The 19,059-nt window shown below is 51.8% G+C and overlaps 1 protein-coding gene across 1 annotated transcript; it reads right to left on the reverse strand.

Moving 5' to 3' along the window:
- Positions 1-14,858: 14,858 nt before the first annotated feature.
- LOC106489198 (olfactory receptor 5AP2-like) lies at positions 14,859-15,815 on the reverse strand. The gene has a single exon (XM_013948334.2). The coding sequence runs from the start codon at positions 15,813-15,815 to the stop codon at positions 14,859-14,861; it is 957 nt and encodes a 318-aa protein (XP_013803788.2).
- Positions 15,816-19,059: the final 3,244 nt, after the last annotated feature.

Genomic DNA, 19,059 nt, shown 5'->3' on the forward strand with positions numbered 1-19,059 from the left:
TAGAGCATTAGGTGGGGAGCAGGTGGGGAACTTCCTTGCCCATCTCAAATGACCCCAGATGCCTAATACTACTAGAGCACCACTCACTATGAACCTGTGACACAAGCAGATCCCTACAGTGCAAAATCCTAATGTAATTCAGTGCAGACACTTGATATAATGACATAAAAATAGTCTGGCAGGGCCATGTCACATGCATGGGCTTGCTAGCACAACTGCACGGGACCTTTGGGAAAACCATGCCCTTTTGGAGTGGTTGCTGGGCAAACACCCCAGGTTATCTCAGGTTTTCCTACCTGTGTCCAGACAACTGAATCCCACCGCTGCCTTTAGGGGAAGTCCATTCCATCTGCATTCAAGCATGCTGCATAAATGGGAGGCACATCACACCAAGGTCTCTGCTCCAGTCCTGAGTGGAGTGAGGAAGGACAGTAGCAGAGTACAGACCCTGGACTTCAGAGGAGCAGACTTTGGCCCGTTGAGGGGACTGGTGGCAGAACCCATGGGATGCTGCTCTCAGGGGCCCAGGAGCTCAGGAAAGCCAGCAGGTCTTTAAGGACAGATCTGCCAAGCACAAGGATGGGCCATCCTGATGCTCAGTAAAACTAGCAGACACCTCAGGGGACCAACTTGGCTAAAGAGGGACCTCGCACCTTAGCTCCAGGGTAATAGGGCAGCATACAGAAGGGGGAAGAAGGAAGAGGCGAAAGGAGGAATTTAGAACTATTGTCCAGGGTCACAGGAATGGTGTTAGGGAAGAAAAAGCTCCCTGAGGACTGATACTTGCAGGGGATGTCAAGGGCATGAAGATGAGCTGCTACTGCTTCTGTAAGAATCAAAGAATAAAAAGGAAAATGTGGCCTCACTGCTAAATGGGACAGGGAATCTTGTAGCAGCAGATGCAGGTAGGCCTGAAGAACTCAACCCCTTCTTAGCTTCTGTTTCCACAAGCAAGGTCTCCCAGGCTGTTGTGCCTTGAGTCAGGACTCCAGAGGAGAAAAGCAGCCAACAGTGGACGAGTTAGTGAGGGATTACTTGTGAGAACTCAAACTATACAAGTCAATGAGGTTGGAGGAGCTGCATACGAGGATGCTGCGAGAGCTGACTGCTGTCACTGCAAGGCCACTCGCTATCATCTTTGAAAGGTTGTGGAGATGGGGTGAAGTCCCAGTGACTGCAGAAAGGCAATTGTTACATCCATCTTCAAAAATGGGCAACAGGACAACCTGGGGAGGTGCAGGCAGTTCAGCCTCACTTTGATGAGGAGTGAGCCATGCAGCGAATCCTCTCAGATCACATTTCCGGGCACATGAAGGAGAAGAAGGTGCCTGGGAACAGTTAGCATGGATTTACCCAGGGTAAATTGTGCCTCACCAACCAGATTGACTTCCATGAAAAAATAACTGTATTTGTGGATGGAGAAGAGTAAATGTCCTTTACCTCGACTTTAGCAAGGTGTTTGACACTGTCTCCCACAATATCCCTGCATGAACGTTACAGCATTACAGTCTAGAAGAGCAGACAACCAGATGGGTAAAAAGCTGCTTGGATGATCAGGCTGAGAGGGCAGTGGTGCATGGGTAGTACTCTTCCTGGAGGCCAGGGAGAAGTGGAGCACCACTGATCTCTCTAGGAACTTGTCCTCTTTATCATGTGTATTAGTGACACAGAGGAGGCAACACTCATGATGCTTGTGGATGACCCCAGACTGGAGGTGGGAGGGCCCAGTCCTATCCTTGAGAGCTGCCATTGAGAGGGACCTAGACAGGCAGGAGGAATGGGCTGTCAGGAACCTCATGAAATTCAACAAGGACAAATGCCAGGGCTTGGACCTGCAATAAACCAACACCCCACTGTGTTACAGGCTGGGGCCTGAGTGCCTGGGCAGCGGCTCTGTGGAAAAGGACCTAAGAGTCCTGGTGGACAGGAGGCAAACCATGAGCCAGCAGCGTTCCCTGGCAGCAAAGAAGGCCAGAAGCATCGTGGGCTGTGTGAGGAGGAGCACAGCCAGGAGGTCAAGGGAAATGGTGATCGCCTTCTAGTCAGTATTCATTAGACCACATCTAGAACGCTGCATCCAGGTTTGGGTTCCCAGAACAAGAAAGAGGTTGATAACTGGGAGCGAATTTGGCCAAGGGCCCTCACAATAGTTGGGGAGCTGGAGCACTGGCTCTGTGAAGTATTGGAACTTGGGGCCCAGAGAGGCTGTGCAGTCTCCTCCCTTGGAGGTTTCCAAGACCAGACTGGAAGAAACCCAGAGCAACCTGCTCTGACCCCAGAGATGACCCTGCTGTGAGCAAGCAGATTGGGCTAGAGACCTCCTGAGGTCCCTTCCACCCTGAAGGAGTCCATGATTCTTCCCACTCTCAATCTTCTCTTGTTGATGTCAGGGAAAGCACGCAGGTGCCCTGTGACAGTGGAAGAAGGCCAGCTTGCTTGTCCTCGTCCACACAGAATTGTTCAGATGCAGGGCTTCTTGGCAGGAACCCCCCAAACAGCCCTGGTCAATCATTTCCTTCACTTCTAATCCCCCCTCCCTTTTTTTTTTCTTTCCCTTCCCCCCTTTTAAGTCTGTCTCTTTTACCATTCTGATCCCTTCCCATACCATCAGCCCACACCTGCTTATCCTTAACCCATTGATGCCACTTTGCTTTTTTTTTGTTGTTTGTTTTGTTTTGACACAGAGGAACTTTGGTCCTGCAGGATCTTGAGAAACTCGGGTGATTCACACAACAGGTGCCTCTGAAGAGAAGTGTCAAGTTCTGTGCCTAGGTGGGAATAATCCCGTCCATGAGGCGAGGCTGAGGGACCTGAGCTTCTTTTTCCTGCTGAAGTGGAGACAAAGGGCAGTAGAGTAGGAGCCTGTGACTGCTTGAAGGGTGGTTTCAGAGATGATGGAGCTTCTCTTGGTAGTGGGAAACAACATGAGAAGGAGAAAAAGCCACAAAGAGCAGCTTGTGGGGTTTAGCTGTGACATCAGGAAAAGCAAATGTCACTCGAAGGGTAGTGCTGTGGTGGTAGAGGTCACCCAGAGGGAGTCTGTGATCAGCCCCTGCCTTGGTGTTTCAAGGAAAAACAGGTGAGGACAGGAAGACATCGGGAGAGGTGGGGAGATCACGGGGTGAGAGCAAGGTGGGGAAGCAGCTTGGGTGTGTACAGTCTGCAGGGAAACAAGAACAGGAATGGGAAAGCATAGGACAGCCTGTGGTGGAGATGACCGAGGGCACTGCCAAGGCTGAAAGCTCCCAACAGACCTGAGGTCTTTGTCCTGTTGGCTATGGCTTGTGACTCTGCCACTAAGGCCACATGAATACTCCATTCCTTAAAGCACTGTGGCCTTGCTGCCTCCTTGTGTCCTGGGAGCCCAGGGGTGCCATATCATGGTTCTGCACTCGGCCTTGGGCATCCCCACCACCCACTGCCCCCAAGAAGAGCCCTGAGCAAAAAGTGTGAGGAGAAGAATCACCCTACCCAGGGGCTGGCTGTCAGTGCCAGGTTACTCTGCTTGATAACACACATCAAGGTTGACTTGGCATCACAGCCACCCTCACATTGCCTTTGCCTACCTGCAATCAGGGCCTCCAACTTTCTGCTCTAATCAGCCCCTGGGGAGACTTTCTGGATAATGGACCTCAGTGGGACCTGTTAACGCTCCAGAAAACTTGGGGATTTGCTTCTGACGTAAACTTCTTGAGAGGTTGCTTCAGTCTCCTCTCAGCATCGGAGGTTCATGGACTCAGCACCAAAGACACCTGAGGGGTCATTAAATGCAAAAATCCCTAAGGAGCCATGCCTCTCCCCATAATTTTCTTCAGCTCTTCAATTCTTGTGCTGTGGCTAATTGGAGACGTTTCAGCAGTGAATTTACAAGAGGAAGATTTCAATGAGCATCAAAAAAAAAAAGGATTTCTGCTTTCAAAGTTTTCCTTATTTTTCAGCTTACAAACTAGGGTGATATCCCTGTGTCTCCTAATGAGGTCTGGACACGTAGGAAAAGCACCATCCTCGAGGTCAGACATCCATGGAAAGTATTCCTCCCCACCTTCCCAGCCCTGCCACTTCTCTCATCAGCCACTGGGGACTTTGATCGCTCTTGTTCAAATCGAACCTTTTGCCACTCAAGGCTGCAGCTGAATGTTACAGCTCATGGGCACCAATTCCCACCTGCTTTCCTTAGACAACTAGCTGCAAACAGGCACAGAAGGATTTGTCTTCATTGTGATCAAACAAAAATGAACATGATCCAGTGTCCTAAGAAGTAAAATGCACTCCTCAAGTGTATGTCAAGTCCAAGGTGCCTCCAGTGAGGTCCACGGTCTACAAGGAATAACCTTCCTTGAAAGGTTCTTGACAAATAGATAGGAAAGGCTGGATAGACACACAGTGCAGGAGTTGGTTGAAGAGACAATTAGACTGCTGAAAGAGGAGGCAAGTTTTAGACTTCCTGAAGCTTAAAGCAGCAACTGCAATGTTGAGAGGTATCTGACTGATAAAGAGTAAGGGGAGGATGAAGACTAGAAAACTATGGAAGGTGCATATGCCCAGATTATCTGACAGACAGTTGACTTTAGAAACGATCAGTTTAATCAGGGATGTGGAAACATGTGAGAGATCACCGAGACTACGTCCACAGCATAACAGACAGAGCAGTGGTAACACAAGTTAAGGGGCAGATCAACATTTCTTCTCCTGAGATTCATGCTCTTCCTCAAAATTTCCATTACGTCATCATGGCAAAATACGACTTCTTTTAAAATTATTCAGTCATTTCAGCTGATGAAAATGTTCTCATTGATTTGTTTTTTTAATGTTGAGACAGTTCTTCACCTTTCCAGGCAGAGCTCAGGTGTCCAACCACAAGCACCCAGTGGCACTGGGAGAGGCCCCAGTGTCTCTGAGGCACCTGCCTGGGCCTGGCAGCTCACACAGGGGACCTGCGGGAGACCAGAGCCCCTCGGAGCTGCAGATGGAGGCTGGGCAGAGAGGACCAGGGCACCTGCAATGGCACCAGCCCTCCATGACCCTGTGACTGCATCCCACACCAGTTCTGAAAATCTCTTCCCTTTTCATAGGGGATGCATAATCTCCCCAGGATACTAGTATACTAAAACAAAACAAAGCAAGAAAGACAAAGAGAACAGAAAAAAAGAAAAGAAAAGAAAAGAAAAGAAAAGAAAAGAAAAGAAAAGAAAAGAAAAGAAAAGAAAAGAGAAAAAGAAAAAGAAAAGCTGGAAAGTATAACAAAGCGTTTCTTTGCTTTCAATCTTTGTCTTAATTTCTTTCTTGTTTCATTTTTAATATCCTTTTCTAAACTTTTCTGTTATAATCAGGCCTACACCACTAAACAGGATATTGTTGTGTGTCACACAGAGCCCGGTGCTCAGAAGACCACCCCCTGCCCACGGCTGTCCGTGCCACTCCTCACTCTTTGCACAGAGCACGTCGCACTCTGAGGTGTCGGGCTCTCTCTACTGGTGAGGAAAGCAGCGTGACCAGCTTTAAGGAAATGCTCTATTTTTGGGTGGTCAAATTTGCACAAATCTCAACATACCCATGTTAAAGCAATGTTTTAAAGGAGTCCCTAAAACATCTTCAATGCAATAACTGACAAAAAAATCCTCATTTCCAAAACTTCACACAGTTTTTACCATTGCCAAATATTTTTTTCTTTCTTATTATTTGGCAGCGCCATGTTCATGCACTACAGGAATTAGTCTGTGTATGTGAGTGTAAATATATATAGAGAGAGATACATTCTTCATCAAAATACATTTGCTGGCAATCCTCTGCATGGAGAAACTTTGTTCTGAGGAACTACTTTATTTAAATGGACATGTTTCAGATCTCTTCTTCTGCTTCTCTCTCCTTTCTTCTTCCTCTGCCTCTTCTCTCTTTACAGAGCTCTCCAGGAAACGGTTCACTGAATCACAGCACTTGAGACTGTGTCAAAGGCCTTGCTAAAGGGAAGGTTCACAAAATCCCCTGCTTTCCCCTTGTGCACGCAGGCATTCATCTGATGGCAGAAGGCAATCAGGTTGCTCAGGCATGGTTTCCATTTCCCTTTGGTCAACCCATGCTGCCTCTTCCAGGCCTTGTCCTTCATAGGCTTGGAGATGGTTTCCAGGAGGATTTGCTCCATCCCCTTTCCAGGGACTGAGATGAAGAGGACCAGCCTGTCGTTGCCCAGATCCTCCCTCTTGCCCTTCTGGAAAATGGGTGCAATGTCTGCCTTTTCCCAGTCATCAGGAACCTCCCTGATTACCCTGACTTTTAAAAGATGACCAACAGCAGTGTTGCAATGGCTCCAGGCACCTCTCCCTGCACCCTGGGGTGCTTCCTGTCTGGTTCCATGGACTTGTGTGTGCCCACTGGAACAAAAGTTCCTCCCCAGCTGCATCTTCCTCTGCCATGGGTGAGGCTTTTCTAACACAGATGCTGCCAAAGGACTCGTGGGCCAGGGAGGCCCTGCAGTAGACAATACCAGTAAAAGACCAGGTAAAAGAGGCAATGAGCTCCTCAGCCTTTCCCCTGTCTTTGTCACTACGTCCCCTGCCCCACTGAGCAGGGAGACCACATTTTCCTTCTCTGCCTGCCTTCCTTGTGCTGCCCATGTACTTGCACAAGCGCTTCTGGTTACCTTCCCCATTCCTTCCCAGTTACACCTCCAACTCCACCTCCAGCTGAGCTTTGGCTTGCCTAACTCCATCCCTCCCACCACAGGCAATGGCTGTGTCTTCTTCCTGGTTAGCCCATTCCCCTTCCAACCCTCTGTGCACTTCCTTCTGCCTTTTCAGGTCCTAAATCACAAAGTCCCTGCTCATCTGTGGCAGCCCCAGGCCAGGCCTTGATGGACTTTCCTGCAGACTAGAGTGTTCCTGTTGTCACGTGAAAGGGAGGGACAGAAGGCCCTTCCTTATCTTTATAATTTACGTTTGCCTGCCAGAGCCCCCCGTTTGAGGACTTTCCCTGGGTCAATTTCGCAAAGTAAAAAGAATCTTTGTAATTTACGTTTGCCTGCCAGAGCCCCCCCGTTTGAGGATTTTCCCTGAGACAGTTTCGCAAAGTAAAAAGAATAAGATTTTATTAAAGCGACAGATACAACAGGTTCGGAATTGCCCTTGATAAATGCACTTGCTGCTACAAATTTTCTTTCTATGAGCTCAAACTAACAATTAAGCGTTTTCATTAACAATATATTTTCCCGGGTAACGTCCAACGTTTGTCGGAGGCGCAAGTCTTACCAAAGAGGCGTCCCTGTTTGGGGGAGGGGAGAAGGAGGCTCGCTCGTCAGCAATCTCCGGTGAACAGGTCAGAGGTTCAATTTTCTTCCCTTCCAAAAACTTTAGTGAGCTATCTGCTGTTTTATAGTTGCTGAAGGTGGGATGTGGAAGTGCAGCAGACATACTTCATTGGCCAGATTGCCATTTGTGTGGTTGTTGGGGGTATGCCCCCCTTATTTACATATCATTATGCAGCAAAGGGCGTGTGTTTTAATATGGTAAGCAGGGATAATGAGGCTGGGGGTACTATAGGTCAACAGTTAATCTGTGAGCAGCAATTATTTTTTGGGATGCAACCCTTTGTGGTCAGGGGCGGACCGTGATACCTCCGTATCGCTCCCTCCTCTGCCGTGCAGCTGGAACAAACTGTCTGGCCTTCACCAGCTAGTTCGTTACTCATGTTGCAAAAGGGTGATGTGCTTTGACTGCCACGTACTGTTTTTCCCGTGTGCCCCCCTATCTTTCTCCCTGAATTCTCTCTTGTTCCCGCAACCCCGAACCTGGAGCCTGGCTGGCCACAGAGGCATCACCCGTCCAGTGCCTCGGCTGTGCAGCCGAGGGCAGGGGTCTTTGCCCTAATTTCCCTGCTCCTCCCCCTGTTCCGCACCACTGCTGCCGTGCCCTTGTCAAAGCCTCCTGCTGCCAGACTGCCCCAGGGCCTGAGGCAGCTCCAGCTCCTCCAGGGCTGCACTGGAGCGGTTTAGAAGTGGGCTGAGGTGAAGCTGGCACTGCCAAGGTGGGTGAGGAGAGGGCAGCTCCCCTCTGCCCCACTGGGGCTGGGCCTGAGGCTGGGCCTGGGCACAACTTTTCCCTGGGGAGCTCCCTGAAGAGTCACTCCAGAGGATCCTCCACCTCTGCCCTGGCAGCAGCACCAGTGTTCAGGGTGCTGGGGGAAAGTGCACAAGGGTGGAAGGGGGATGGGCTGCCCAGGGGGAGCACGGAGACCTTGTCCATGCACGCAGGGATGGAGTGAGGAAAGCCAGAGCTCAGCTGGAGCTGGCACCAGAGACCTTGAACATGGAAAGGGCTGAGGTATTATTAAACGACCCCCAGAGTCTGGGTGGTCCAAGAACCCAACCCCTCCCCAGCCCGGGCTGAGTCCCACATGGGGGTCAGCAGACAGCCATGCTCTGGGATCTGCTGGGGTCTGGGGCAGAAGAGAGACCGTGCAAGACTGGCCTTTTCCCCTCTGCTGGAATATGGAGACCTGCAGGAGGACAAAGCTGGCCAGGTATTTGGTGCACAACTCCCAGGGGAAGGTAGCAGGCAGAGGAGGCTGCAAGAGATGGTGAGGACCCAAAGCAGTGGATTCTGGGGTTGGGGGATTGTCTGCACATGAGGAGGACTGCAGCGAGGCCATGATTTATAAATACCATCCAAGGCCACCTCCTCTGCCAGCTTAGAGATGCTGCTGGGTGAGAGCTGAAGCCACTCTAGGTTTCTAGGTGAGATTTATCTTCCACAAATATTGGGATGTTTCCAACAGGAAAACCACTGCTGTCCTAGATTGCAGCCCCAGGGAATGTGTCCCAGGAGGACTATGAACAGAATTTCACCTTCCAAGCATGCTGAAAATATGAAAACGCCCTCCAATCTCAAAGAGCTACAGGTGTCTCCTACATCGAGACTTCCCCTTTCCAACCATCTGTGCTACTTACAGTTACTTTCACAGGGGCTGATGTCTCCAGATGACGGGGACTTTGGTTTCTTCAGATTTCTTTCCATACCAGAGGCTGGATCATGCAGTCTCCTTCAATCTCAGGTCAGGTGGGGTTTTCCCCAAATACACCTGGCAGGTGAGGAGGCCCCAAAGGGCAAGTGTGACTTGAAAGGCAGGGGAAGGCAGACAGCTGACTCTGCCTGGGCATGACCATCTCCTCCAGTGGTCACCAGCAACTGTGACATCAGAGAGTGTGACATCACACCTGGGCAACCAGGTGAGCACATGAGGTGGGGCAGCACAGGCACAACTGCCTTGGAGGCCAATGGGCACCAATGCACTTTTCCTTACTCTAGCAGGGGTGATGGCTAGAAGAACTGCTTCAAAGCAGTTTCCTCCTAGAACAAGGAAAACTGCTTTTCTGTCACACACAAGGCTGCAGATGGTCATTTCTGCTGAATTTCATGACATCTGGCCACCTGCAGTCCTGCTCTTGGATCAACTGGGGCTGGAGGTGGCTCCTCTGGCTTGTATCTCTAGGAGACAAAGCTCACACCTGTGAATTTTATGGCCAGCAGATCTGCTTTCCTTATCAGCTCCTTGATCACCTGTGTCAGGATGTTGTGGTCAATGTACTCCAGAATCCTCCTGGATGGCTTGTCCCTGCTGTGTTGTCCCTCCAGCCAGTCTGGGGGTGCTTAAGGTCCCCACTCATGAGGACCAGGGCTTCAAATGTGAGGCTTCTTCCAGTTGTCTGAAGAAGGCCTCGTCTGCTTCTTCTTCCTGATCAGGGGGCTGTAGCTGACGCCCAGCGCAATGTCACCACCCATGTTGCTCTGCCCACCAGCCCTGACCCACAAGCTCTCGACTGGCTCATCGTCCATCCCAAGCAGAGCTCCCTTCATTCAAGCTGCTCTCCCTCATGAAGGGCAACTCCCCCTCCTCGCCTTGCCCGCCTGTCCTTCCTAAAGAGCCTGTGTCCATCCCTCACAGCTCCAGTCCTCTGAGCGATCCCACCACGTCTCTGGGATCCCAATGAGATCACAACTCTGCAGCAGCACACAGACCTCTCATGCCTCATGTTGGCTCCCCATGCTGCAGGCATTAGTGTCCGGGCACTTCAGAGAGGCACCAGCCATGCTCATTTCTCAGGAAGGCTATGGGAGCTTCCCCTGTAATGCTTTCCTGTAGGCACATCCTTGTTTATGAGGATCCGCTTGGGGTGGGCCCCCTTCAACCCTGGTTTGTGGATTACAGGGTCCTGACTGTTTATGCCACCCTGCACCCTTTCCTTGCCAACCTGGTCCACCACTTCCTCGCTTGACTCTTGGTCATCCTCTCCCTCCTCTCATTCCCAGTGTAACACTCCCCTTACCACGTTTGCTGGGCTGTCAGCAAAGATGCTCTAGCCCTGCTTGGTCAGCCTGACCCAATGTCTTCCAAGCAAAGAGGGCCCCATGGTCATAAAACCAAAACCCTTTTGCTGACACCAGGTGTGCAACCAGTTGGTCACCCACAGGATCTGTCCTGATCTCCTCAAACCCTTTGTCCTTACCAGCAAGATTGAAGAGAAAACCACCTGGGTCCCAGATCCCCCAGTTATCACCCCCAGAGCCAGGTAGTTGTGCTTGATGCTTTGCAGGTCTCCCCGGGCAGTGCCTTTGGTGCCCACGTGGATGAGCAGCATGGGATGATAGCGTGAGGGGCAGACGAGCCTCGGCCATCTTCACCGACAGGCCTTACCACTGCAACAAAAACATCCTCATGATCATGATCCCAGCCAAGTTGCCTTGACCTCCTCTCCCTCTTTTGTCCATCCAGGCCCTCACTGCTCCAAGCTGGGCTTTGTCATTTCCTGCAGGTCCTAACAAACCCGCTCACCCGCCTGCCTCCTCCGCATGGACTTCAGTGACACCACTGAACTCCTTGTCACCTTCATGCCCTTGGTGTCCCCCTGGACACCCTGCAAGCCCAAGGACACCTCAACACCTTCCCGTGTGCTTGGGGCCCCCCAACCCCTGCCTCCTTGTGAGAGTGAAGGCCGTTGGGGTGCCCTGCTGTGGGGCTGTATCCCTGGAGGACAAAAGGGGATAGAAGAGCAGAGACACCACGTCTGCCAGACCTTCTGCCTCTCCCCACCATGGGGAGTCAGACGAGCCTCCTGAATGTTGCCCCAGACACACACATGGCACCAGAAGGAGCCCTGCTGGCCCAGCAAAACCAGCAGCTTCTCCCTTGGCCAGGGGCCTTCCAAACTGGGTGAGCAAGGAGTGCAGGGTGGGACTGACCGTCAAAGGGAGCTGGACACGTGAGCTCTGTCTGGGGTGAGCATGGTGGGTGTGGACAGCTTTTCCCCCCAGGGTTTCACTGGGTCAGGTCCATCTCAAGAGAAAGACTAGTGCGGGCAATGCCAGTGAAGCCAGAGAGAGCTGCAGAGAAACCCGTTCAACCCTTCCCAGAGTCACAGAGCCGCTGGGGTGGCAAGGGGCTTCTGGAGGTCTCTGCTCCAGCCCCTGCTGCAAGTGGAGCTGACAGAGCAGGTTTCCCTGGGCCTGGTGCCGTCAAGGTGCGACTGTCTCCAAGGATGGATGCCCCCATGACTCTGGGCCCCTGGTCCAGTGTCCTGTCAAGTTCCCTCTGAAGAACAGCCCTGGACACCTGTCACTGTTGTGACCATCTCTGAGAGTGCTCTGCTCCCCCTGCCCACTTTGAGCTTCCCCCAAAAGTGTCCTACCCCCACCCACTGCTGGGAGCTTCCTCTGACAGTGCCCTGCACCCACATGGGGTTTCTACCCAGGCTGGTTAGCTGCCCAGGCACCCCCCAGAGCAACAGCGACATGAGTGTCAACTCATCTGCTGTGGCATTATGTGCAGCAGCACCTCCCTGGCCTCTGTGGAGGGTCAAACCGAGAGCTGTGTGTGGACATCCTGGCTCTGGATGGCCTCGCTGGCCATCCCAGGGATTGACAAACAGCTGTGCTGCAACCCCAAATGCTCTTCTGCCCCCAGCAGCTGCCACCATGGGCTCCCCACACCTGGGCACACCTTTGTGTCCCAGGGCTGTCCCAGGCTGTGCGCGAGGACCTCTGCTGAGGTGCCCTGCAAGACCGGGCCCTCCCATGGTGAGCCTGGGCCAGCACATCTGTGAGGACCTTCCCAGGGGCTGTGAGTGCCGGGGGAGCCAAGGAGCCAAGGAGAGCGGTGGTCTCGGCAAGGCACAGGGGAGCCCGGAGCTGGGGAGAGGAAGGTTCTTCCTTTTCCCCAGAAACCAGCTCTCAAGCAGGCTCGGAGGGCTGGAGGCAAAGACATGGAGATGGGGATCCCCATGGGGGCAGCAAGGCACTGTGATGGGGGGGTCCCCTTGAGGACTGTCAGGACATGGTCTTGGGAGTCCCCTTGGTGACCACCAGGGCTTTGTGATGGAGGTGACATCATGCCCTCAAGGCCATTGTGATGGTTGGTGTCCCCATGGTGACCGTGTCCCTGTCCTGGCCAGGGCCCCCAGGTGCCCACTCTGAGGAGAGCGGCTCAGGCAGGAGGGAGCAGCTCCCCTCAGGGCCAGAACGGCAAGTGTCCGGCAGAGGATTGTAGAGATGGCCACAGAGTGGGAGATGAATGCCTGCTCCCAGCTCGCGGACAGGCTCTGGGTGCACAGGCGTGCAGAGAGGTGAGCGATGGGGCTGGAGGGTGAGGCTGGCAGCAGACAGGACACGCACAGAGAGCACAAGGATGTGGGGAGCGGGAGCTGGGGTGGCACAGCCAGCCCTGAGGTCCTCCAGCAGCAGAGGAGTATTTATTCCTGAACCCCGGGGCAGAGCTGGGGCACACGGATGCTCCAAGGCCCACACGGCCACGGTGAGCTCAGCACTGAGAAGCAGAGAGCAGCTCTGGGCTAAGCTCTGCCCAGCCATGACCAGCCGTGTTCTCGCCTTAGAAACAGAGCCAGGGTTTCCTGCCCTTCAGGGGCCGCACGTGCAAACACAGCTGCCTGCATCCTGCCCCTCTTTCTCCCCACAGCTGGGCCACAGGGAGATGCTGGCAGTGATGCAGTGCAGCCAGGATGGGGCTGAAGGTACATGGCTGAACAGAGACGGTGGTAAAGCTTCCTCCAGCCTCCTCAAACCTGCTGATAACCAGACAGGAGGTGCCTGGAGAGGCCAGGAGGTCCCCTGCCCCCTTGCAGGCTGGCTGCCTGCTCTGCATGGGGCATTCACACTTCAAACCTGTGGCTCGCCTGAAAATCATTTGCCCCCTCTTCAAACACACAAAGGACCAGAGTTGCAGCCTTCGGAGCCCAGGTTTGGCCTCCCATCCCTCAGCAGGCAACGAGGTGGCACAGCTCCCAGGGGCTGGGAGCACCTGCAGCTCCCACAGCCATCAGGACAGTCCTGGGGCTCCTGGGGCTCTGGTGTCCAGCTTGGCAATACAGGGGCTGATCCCCAGGCTCTGCTGCCAGCATGAGCTGGCCTTGAAGAGCACAGTAATCCCATAGCTTCTTCTTGTCTGGCTTCTCCAAGGATCCCAAGATGCTTGTCAGCTCTCCAAAATCCCGGCTGGCATCAGGGGTTCAGGCCGTTTGCCAGCTGGGATGGATGGAGGGCAGGGAGGGGAGGACCAGGCTCACTTGGCCTCTCTAGTGTCAGAGTCCAACACTCTCTGACCAGGTTCTTCTAGCTATTCCACACGCGGAGAGTGCAACATTCAATAAAAAAAGTTTACTTTGAAGATACCTGATGTTACCCCAGGGGATTTTTGATTTAGCAGAGTGATACAGCAATGTGCTGGAATCACAGTACAAGCGCAAAATACAGCAAAATACAGCAGTTGCAATATACAGTTCAATCCCAATCCCAGTGTGATCCCCATTCCCGGTCTCTATACTACGCTCACGTCACAACGCTGGGCATCCCCAGTTGCCAGGCAGGAATATGTGGGTTGAAGGCAGCTCAGGCCCGTTGCTCTCTTGGCAATTCCTTTGGTGGTTGTTCAGGTTTTACACTCTGTGTTGGGCTGGGCCCCATACACACTTCCCCCACACTGGCCTGGCTCTCTCAGGGAGACATTCACACTCTTGAAGACCTCAGGAAGAAGCGTTTGCACCAGCTGATGCCCTCAGCAGATGCAGCTGCTCATCTAACACACAGGCCACCCTCTGGTGCCTTCGTGTTGAGACAGTCTCACAGTCTCTCGGTGCCCCAGCTGTGGTGAATAAGCCACCTCCCACCTTCTCCCCTGAGCTCCATGGGCACCTCACATGTCCATGCATGACATTGAGGCCCTTTTAGATGCCCTGAGGTGTGCCTACAGCATCCACTTGCAGCACCAGGCCCAGCAGGTCCCTTCACTATTTCCCCTCACTATCTGCCAGGAATCCTCAGATGTCTGGGAGACTCAAGGCTGTCACAAATGACAGGGGACACCAGCATGTGTTTGAGCAACTCTACCAGGATGTGCGTTTCCATTGGACAGAAGAGTAATGAGGGCTGTGGGCTGAGGCACTGACCTCTACCCTGCAAATGTTCACAGCAGAGGGAGATTGCTGCCATCTGAGGAACTGGCAGTCAGGAAAGTACTGCTGGTCCCGATCTCCCTCCCTGTTCTCTCAGATTTCACCCCACATGAATTCCCTCTCACTACAGAAAAAGAAAATGACAACATTGCAACCTTTCCCACCTACAGCAACACCAATTTATTGTCTGGAAAGGAAGCACTAAGAAAGGAATATTATTCTCAGTCTCTTCTTAACCATACATTTAATTGCTAAAGGAAATCTATACTGCCTTCTCTTCTGTTTTCCACCAATATTCTCAGTGCTCTGTTCCTCTCAGGGGGTATCTAGTACGCAGCATATTATTTTCCACATTGACTTTACTACTTTGCAGAACCAGCAATGTTTTGTACGCAGGAGTGTACAACTGCTATGAGCTCTGGATGCAGGCCAGAGCTTTCCTAAATGCTTTCTTCAGGGCTTCCCTGACCTCCCTGTTCCGCAGGCTGTAGATGAGGGGATTGAGCAGGGGCGTGAGGACAGCGTAGAAGAAGGAGAAGACTTTGTTGAGCTGCCTCAGTGGGGCTGTTCTGGGCATCAGGTAGACAATGATGAGGGTGCCATAGAAAACAGTGACAACGATGAGGTGAGAGGAGCAAGTGGAGAAGGCCTTCTGCCTGCTCATGCTGGACGGGATCCTCAGGATGGCTGCTATGATGCACACGTAGGAGGCCAGGGTGAACAGGAAAGGGAAGACTAGATTAAAGAGAGATAGTATGGAAGCTAGTAGTCTGACCACATTGGTGTCACTGCAGGCAACCTCTAGCAATGGGATAAAATCACAGAAGAAGTGGTCAATTGCACTGGGGCCACAGAACCTTAAATGAGATAAGAAGGAAGTGACTACTGTAGAGGTAAGGAATCCCACTAGCCAAGACACTGCTGCCAGCTGTAGAGAGACCTTCCAGGTCATGAGGCTGGTGTAGAGCAGGGGCTGGCAGATGGCCAAGTACCGATCGTAGGACATCATGGCCAGCAGGTAGCACTCACTAACTGCAAAAGAGCAAAAGAAATGTAGCTGTGTAATACAGCCATGAGCAGAGATGGTCCTGTCCCCAGTTAGGAAGCTGGCCAGCAGCCGGGGTAGAACAGTGGAGCTGTAGCAGGTCTCCAAGGAGGACAGATTGCCCAGGAAGAAGTACATGGGGGTGTGCAGATGCCGATCTGCCACCACCAGCGCAACGATGAGGATGTTCCCAACTACAGTCAACAAGTAGATGATGAGCGAGAGGAGGAAGAGTGGTGTCTGGAGTGAGGGGACATTCCCCATTCCCAGCAGGAGGAACTCCCATGATGATGTCCCATTGTTCCTTTCTGTTTTTTCCATATGGCGTTTTTGTCTTCTGCACTTTCCAGGAAGGGGATCTGTGAGAAAGGATATGCATTCTGCAGTTATTTTTAAGAAGAGTTGGGGAGAACACTGCTGACTGCAAAAAAATTAAACCCATATTCTTTTGCTCCCTTCACATTCCCTTCATGGTTCCTGTGCACTGTGAGAGTAAGGAGTCCTTCCACTATGATGAGGATGTTCCTGACCACGGTCACCAAATCGATGATGAGTGAGAGAAAGAAGAGTGGTGTCTGGAGTGTGGGGACATTCCCCTTTCCCGGCAGGATAAGCTCCATCACTGATGTATGATTGTCCTATTCCCCTTTCTCCATGTAGTACTGTTGGTCTGCTATTTCCCCAGCTACAAAAAAGAAAGAACATATGTTTCTGTCTATACTTTTGAAAGGATCTGTGAATGGCACTCTTCTCTTCACTTTGGATCTGTGGGTGAATAGAAAAACGGTTCCTTCCAGACGGCCTCTCCACTTATCCCAGAAGACCCCTTCTGACCACAGAAATGAACTGCCCCGTGGAGGTGCCTCTTTCTCACTATGCAATAAGACTATAATGTGCATTTGCTCACACTGAGACAGCCTTCTTCCATATGCTCAACCATATTCCCAGGAAGACCCAGTTTAGTTATGAAGAACAGAGATCCTCTGCTCTCAGGAAAGAGAAAACGAGTCAGAGAAAACACACACCACACTCACTGAAAAAGCCCTTTGAAAGCTTTTATTGGGTGAAACATGCCATGGCAGAGACCCTGCTCCCTCCAAAGAGAAGGGTGCGCACTGCACAGGGAGAGTGGTCTCATCTCTCTGAAACACTCACTTTAGGAGGAAGGGATTTCGTCCTCCTTGCCCCAACTCCCTAACAGGCTGGTTACTTCTACTGACAAATATGGGTCAGGAGTTTTTACCTTATATGAACAATGGACTATTGCTTCTGGAGGTGGTAGTGACAGGTAGGTGATGGGGAGAGTGGAATGTGAGAAAGCTGAGCATCTGAGAAAAAATCTATGGGACTGTGGGAAAGGGAGAAGGACAGAGGTAGCGGAGAAGAAGAAAAGAGACAGGCACAGGCAATCTGTCCCCAGTTGCCAGGGACTCGGGGGTGCCTGGGGAAAGGAGCGACCTGGGGTGGGAAGACATGCAGGAAAGGACAGGACTGAGACTCTGGTCTCAGTTACCTGTTTTTTTTCTGTTAAAAGACCCAGCAGCTTGAATAACAAGACCCAGACTTGCCTCAGCAAACGCAGCACCAACCTGCAGTCCTCAGCATGAAGAGGTAGCCTGTGCACTGATGCTCCTGAGAACGAAGACCTGGGTCTCTTCTAAAACCATACATTCTCTTCTAAACCATACATTTAATTGCTGAAGGAAATATATACTCTCTTCCCACCAGTATTCTCAGTGACATATTCTTGTCAGGGGATACCTGCTATGCAGCACATTATTAACCATGCTGACTTTACTGCTTTGCAGAACCAGCAGTGTTTTGTACACAGGACTGTACAACTGCTGTGAGCTCTGGGTGCAAGCCAGAGCTTTCCTGAATGCTTTCCTCAGGGCTTCCCTGACCTCCCTGTTCCACAGGCTGTAGATGAGGGGATTGACCAGGGGCGTGAGGACAGTGTAGAAAAAGGAGAAGACTTTGTTGAGCTGCCTCAGCTGGGGAGTTCTGGATAGCGTATAGACAATGATGAGGATGCGATAGAAAACAGAGATGACAGTGAGGTGGGAGGAGCAGGTGGAGAAGGCCTTCTGCCTGCCCACACTGGATGTGATCCTCAGGATGGCAGCTACGATGCACATGTAGGAGGCCAGCGTGAAGAGGAAAGGGAAGACTATACTGAGGATAGATATATACTGAGGAAGCTACTAGTGTGATGACCCTAGTGTCACTGCAGGAGAGCTCCAGCAAAGGGGTAAGATCACAGAAGTGGTCAATTTCCTTGGTGTTATACAGCCTTAAATGCAATAAGAAGCCAGTGATTATGAGAGAAAACACCAGGCCCACTAGCCAAGATGCCGCTGCCAGCTGTAGAGAGACTTTCCAGGTCATGAGGCTGGCATAGAGCAGGGGCTGGCATATGGCCAAGTACTGATCATAGGACATCATGGCCAGCAGGTAATACTCGCTAGTGGCAAAAGAAGCAAAGAAATAGAACTGAGCCATACAGCCCTGAGCAGAGATGGTGCTGTCCCCAGTCAGGAAGCTGGCCAGCAGCCAGGGCAGGTTAGTGGAGCTGTAGCAGGTCTCCAAGGAGGACAGATTACCCAGGAAAAAGTACATGGGAGTGTGTGTAGGTGTTGGTCTGCCACCACCAGCACAACGATGAGGATGTTCCCAACTACAGTCAACAAGTAGATGATGAGCGAGAGGAGGAAGAGTGGTGTCTGGAGTGAGGGGACATTCCCCATTCCCAGGAGGAGAAATTCCACTGGTGATATGCAATTGTCCCATTCCCCTTTCTCCATGCAGCACCTCAGATCCCTCATTTTTCTTTTGCCAGCAACATTAACCTACAAGAAAGAACATTTGTTTTATTCTTTCTTGCTTGTATAAAAGAATTGTGCAGGCAGCTTCTGTCAAGGAAGACATGGACTCTGGCACTTCTCTGACTGCAGTGGCATTCCCTTTAGGGCCTTTGTGGCTAGTGAAAGGAGAGTATATGGCTTTTCCAGAGAGTTAGGTACATGGTAGTTGGAGGTAGATGAGAGAAAGTGTTCTCTCAGACTGTAACAGTGTCTCTCCTTGAGTGCAGTTATTCCAAATAGCAACCACAATCCCGACCAGGCAAGAAAATCCCTTTACGTGAGCACATCATGCCAGATGCCCTTTCTCCTCAAAGGAAGAGAATGGGCCCTGCACCAAACGGCTGATCTCAGCTGTTTGAAACACTTCTTTTGGAAGGGAGAGGCCGTGTGCTTCCTTTGACAGTGCGTGGGTCAGGAGTTGACATCCATGGCACTGTGCAGCAGGACTGCCTGAGAGGACTCCCAGAGAGCCTCCACACGAGCTTCAGAGAGGAAAGTGAGAAAGACCTGAGAGAAGATGGACACCTGAGCTAATCAGCCAGTATGAGGAAGAGAGATTTTTGAGCAGGGTAGGAGGGAAGAGGACAGGGAAGATCATTCACTTTGTGTAGTTCCCTCCCCAGCAATGGTTTCTGAAGGCTTTGGGGCTGCCTCATGGCACAGCCCAGCAGTAGGACCTCAGCACTGCCAGCTGTGCTTAT

The sequence above is a fragment of the Apteryx mantelli genome, unplaced genomic scaffold (genome assembly GCF_036417845.1).
Source record: "Apteryx mantelli isolate bAptMan1 unplaced genomic scaffold, bAptMan1.hap1 HAP1_SCAFFOLD_20, whole genome shotgun sequence".
In the NCBI taxonomy this organism is placed as follows: Eukaryota; Metazoa; Chordata; class Aves; order Apterygiformes; family Apterygidae; genus Apteryx; species Apteryx mantelli.